Source organism: Rutidosis leptorrhynchoides, chromosome 9 (genome assembly GCF_046630445.1).
Source record: "Rutidosis leptorrhynchoides isolate AG116_Rl617_1_P2 chromosome 9, CSIRO_AGI_Rlap_v1, whole genome shotgun sequence".
Taxonomy (NCBI): Eukaryota; Viridiplantae; Streptophyta; class Magnoliopsida; order Asterales; family Asteraceae; genus Rutidosis; species Rutidosis leptorrhynchoides.
This window is the reverse complement of record NC_092341.1, coordinates 61,623,981-61,628,203: the sequence shown is the minus strand read 5'-3', so window position 1 is coordinate 61,628,203 and position 4,223 is coordinate 61,623,981. Positions and strand designations below refer to the sequence as shown.

At 33.2% G+C, this 4,223-nt stretch overlaps 1 protein-coding gene and 1 long non-coding RNA gene across 2 annotated transcripts; one reads left to right on the top strand and one right to left on the bottom strand.

Annotated features, from left to right (window-relative positions):
• Positions 1-1,205: 1,205 nt before the first annotated feature.
• Positions 1,206-3,192, bottom strand: LOC139865815 (uncharacterized). Its single transcript, XR_011765115.1, has 2 exons — positions 2,790-3,192; positions 1,206-2,032 (listed from the first exon to the last, which is right to left on the bottom strand). It is a non-coding gene; the product is annotated as an uncharacterized lncRNA (long non-coding RNA).
• Positions 1,361-3,114, top strand: LOC139865814 (expansin-A1-like). Its single transcript, XM_071853912.1, has 4 exons — positions 1,361-1,416; positions 1,507-1,641; positions 1,736-2,048; positions 2,785-3,114. Exons 1-4 carry the CDS (start codon positions 1,401-1,403, stop codon positions 3,089-3,091), a joined length of 771 nt encoding a protein of 256 aa, XP_071710013.1. The 5' UTR covers positions 1,361-1,400; the 3' UTR covers positions 3,092-3,114.
• Positions 3,193-4,223: the final 1,031 nt, after the last annotated feature.

The window sequence follows — 4,223 nt, the reverse complement described above, 5'->3', positions numbered from 1 at the left end:
CCATATAACAAAACTACAAAAGCGTGATGGCAATTGGCAATATGGTAATTGGTAATGAACATATAAGTTTAATTATTGATCACAAGCAAGAAGAAGATAAAAAGGAGCAAACAAAGTAGTCTTGCTGAAAGTTTAACCATGAAAGACGACAATTATCTCCAGATAATCGTGGATGAAAGTCCATGGTCTCGTTTTCATAAAAAGTAAAATAAAAAAGATCTCACCTTTCGAAATACTAGTAAAGACTGACCCATGTGAATTTGAACTTTGAAATTGACTTTTTAGAGTCAAATTAATTGTAGGAGTATTTTCTTGGTTTCCCCTTGCTTACACATTACCCTATCTTTCTATTGTTGCTTCCAATGTTGTCAAAACCATCTTCAACCTTAAATTGCATTACCCCATTGTTTTGTTTAAGATCAACGAAACCAGTGTACTAGTAGATATACGCCACCACATCATTTTCTTCGATAAACCAAAACAAACTCTTTTTATTTTGTATTTTTGACCGATTAATTCACAGTATCTGAGTTCACCGTCACACAAACTCGAATCAGGTAAAGCCCTGCCTTTTTAAAACGTTAGCATTGCCACTTCAGAGTGTTTACACCAAACAGAATCCGAACTTGACGTAAAACACAGAAATAAAATGTTATATATGTCGACAACATTTATAGAATCATAACCGATTAAAACACAAAAGAATTGTTTATAGTATATTTCTCATACAAGTGTGAAAGAAGGGAGAGTTTTCAGTCTAGGGAGATAACGTTGGATGACCATTATTGTTTCAAAATCTAATTAGAACACAATGAATGCACGAGTCAAAAATCATCCTTTGATTCTATCTTTATGTACCAAATTTATGAAGCGAAGTATGAATTCAGGGCCATATGTAGCACACAAAAGTAGAATCAACTAAACTTTTCTGCTAAATTACTAACCAAGATTAAGAGACAATCTAAGTAAAGATTTCAAGTGCTACTACTACCACTTTAAGATTACAATTTCATAAATCATATAGATTTTAAACTAAACATGGTAAAAAATATTGCACTCATGAAAGTCCATAACAGTCATGCCGCTTTAACTTGTATTTCTTGTAACAAAACTTGTACACAACCTGTTAAATTTGGCTTGATGCAACATTGCTTAATTTCACATTTGAGCACAGCACCTGGCGATTTCATGTTGCTACACATACACAACAGAAAGTGTCATTTCTTAGAACGTGTTTAACTTCACATACCCAAAAATAAAATAAAAACAAAAATAACTTTTACATGATTTTACTAAATTACCCCTGTCAACCATCTATTTATTCCCACCATAACTTCCTTTACATTCCACACCACTTCATCAAAACCATCACCTCTTCCTTCAACAGCTCTTGCTAAACCATGTATTTCTCAAAAGGTATAACCTTTATTTACTTATTTCATCAGTTTTCACAAATCTTGATGTTTAAAGATCTCTTTTTTCACAAAATTTGTTTGATTTGTGCAGGAAAAATGGGTTTAATTCTGCTTTTATCAGTGGGTATTCTCTCAATGGTGTCCATTGTTCAAGGGAACAATAATGGAGGTTGGGTTGATGCTCATGCTACCTTTTATGGAGGTGGTGATGCTTCTGGCACTATGGGTACAAACTTAAAACTTATCTATTCATAAATATATTATATCTTCTTTAATTGTAAAAAGATTGAAACTTTATGGTTGTGGATGGTAATATGCAGGTGGTGCATGTGGGTATGGAAACTTATACAGTCAAGGGTATGGTACAAACACAGCAGCACTAAGTACAGCACTATTCAACAATGGAATGAGTTGTGGAGCTTGTTTTGAAATAAAGTGTGCAGGTGAACCAAAATGGTGTCATCCAGGATCAATTGTAGTCACTGCTACTAATTTCTGCCCTCCAAACAATGCTTTACCTAACAATGCAGGAGGATGGTGTAATCCTCCACAACATCATTTTGACCTTTCTCAGCCTATTTTTGAGCACATAGCTCAATATAGAGCTGGAATTGTTCCTGTTCAATACAAAAGGTATAATATAATAATAATATTATATATTACATATACACATGCATATTATTTCATGAAATTTAAATGATAAAGACACAAGTCACTTACTTGTCCTTGTTATACTAAAACTTTCTACAAAAAGATAAAGTCCCTAAACGGCTAAAAGCAATATTGTGGATGTTACTTCTTGAATTGGTAACATAAGTCTTGACTTTTTAACAAAATGGTAAAAATATTTAAAGTAATGTTGTGGGTGCTTTTTTCAGTGTATTACTGAAAAAGGCACAAGCTTCCAGCCTACAAAAGCCATGTTCTATATATATATATATATATATATATATATATATATATATATATATATATATATATATATATATATATATATATATATATATATATATATATATATATAAACACGTTCTATGAATACTTTTTTATCTAACCATCACTTTCATTTTTTAAAAATTGACTTTTTAAAAAACTTTAATTTGTAAAGTTATGAACTTGTAGAACTTAATGCTTCAAAATGTTACGGAGTATTAAAACTTCATAATAGTGATAATGAAGTATCAACTACATCATAGTTGTCCACTTATAGAGTTCAAATTAGAAAAAAAATGGTATTTTTGTGAGCTGTTTCCATAATAACTTACTATTATTTTTGAAGTACTTTTGCTAAAAGGCAATTCTTCATTTGGTCACATAAATCTTGAATTTTTTAGTCAAATTTAAATTTATGTAATTTTTATTTTTACAGGGTACCTTGTGTAAAGAAGGGAGGTATAAGATTTACAGTAAATGGACACTCATACTTCAACTTAGTCTTGATAACAAACGTAGGAGGTGCAGGGGATGTAACAGCTGTAGCTATCAAAGGTTCAAAAACAAAATGGGTACCAATGTCAAGAAACTGGGGTCAAAACTGGCAAAGCAACTCAAATCTTGACGGTCAACCATTATCATTCAAAGTAACCACAAGTGATGGCCGCACAGTCATCTGCCACAACGCAGTCCCAGCCGGCTGGTCCTTCGGTCAGACATTTACCGGTGGACAGTTCACTTAGGCATTTCATCGAACACTTAGTTAGCACCACCAAAAAAGCTCGTATTTGAGAGGCTTTTTTGTTCAGCTTAGGTGCTTTTAATCTTTTATGTTTATGTAGTTTGTGTGTGTGGTAGAAATGGCTGTTTCCTCTGTTTTTTAGTGGAGGAAAGAGACGTAAAAGCTTTAGGGTTTTAGGGTTTCGATTGTGAAATTGAAAACTGTGGGTTGATTTCACATAGTAGTTGGTTTTGAAAATAAAAGTTTTTTAGTCAGTGATGTAATGACACCACCGATTGTAAGTCTGCAACTGTTATTTTAATCTAGGATTTGATGTTGTTTCTTTGTGTTTCATAATCAATGATATTGCAGTGTTTGCATGCAACTGTTTTTAGTGTAACAAAAACTGGCCCACGGGTCCTACATTCTTGAACACAAACTTGTTTTGAGTTTCGACCCGATTCAACAGTTTTAAACTTTTTTTTATTTATCTTTTATTAGAAAAAAATGATAAACATTAAACGAATTTGATGATTAACAAGTAAAATCGATAATGATTCAAAACTAACCAAATAAACGGCAAAAACCTTAACCTAAATCAAAGTTCAAGCTAATAGGGCGGAAGACATATATGACTAGGATGATATTCATATGCCAAAAATGCTAACATATGAAAATTGAAGTACTAGGGAAATATTAATGTCTAAAGTGCTAACATATGAAAATCTAAGTAAGTATCACAAGCAATAAATAAATAAAATACAAATAACAACGATAGCGGTCGGGAGCACGACGGTCGTCACCACAACATCAACAGAAAACGCACATACAAAACGTCATGCATCGTCACAAAATGAATTTAAACCGCAGAAATTTGGTTTCACCTCCGAATCTGAAACCCGATCTTAAATAGAGAGATCGTCTCCCAGTTCAAACCATAATGCACCCAGGAAAGGAAAGGACCCGAGAAACAAACCAACGACATCAGTTAACACAACCTTGCAACCGAATCCACGACCACCACTACCACTACCACCACCACCACCCCAAAACCCATCATTCCACTTATCGTACTTCATCCACCAACAATGGTCTTCACCAAAGAGTGAAGAACCATCCCAAACAGTTGAAAAACGGACAGATTAGAAATCAGC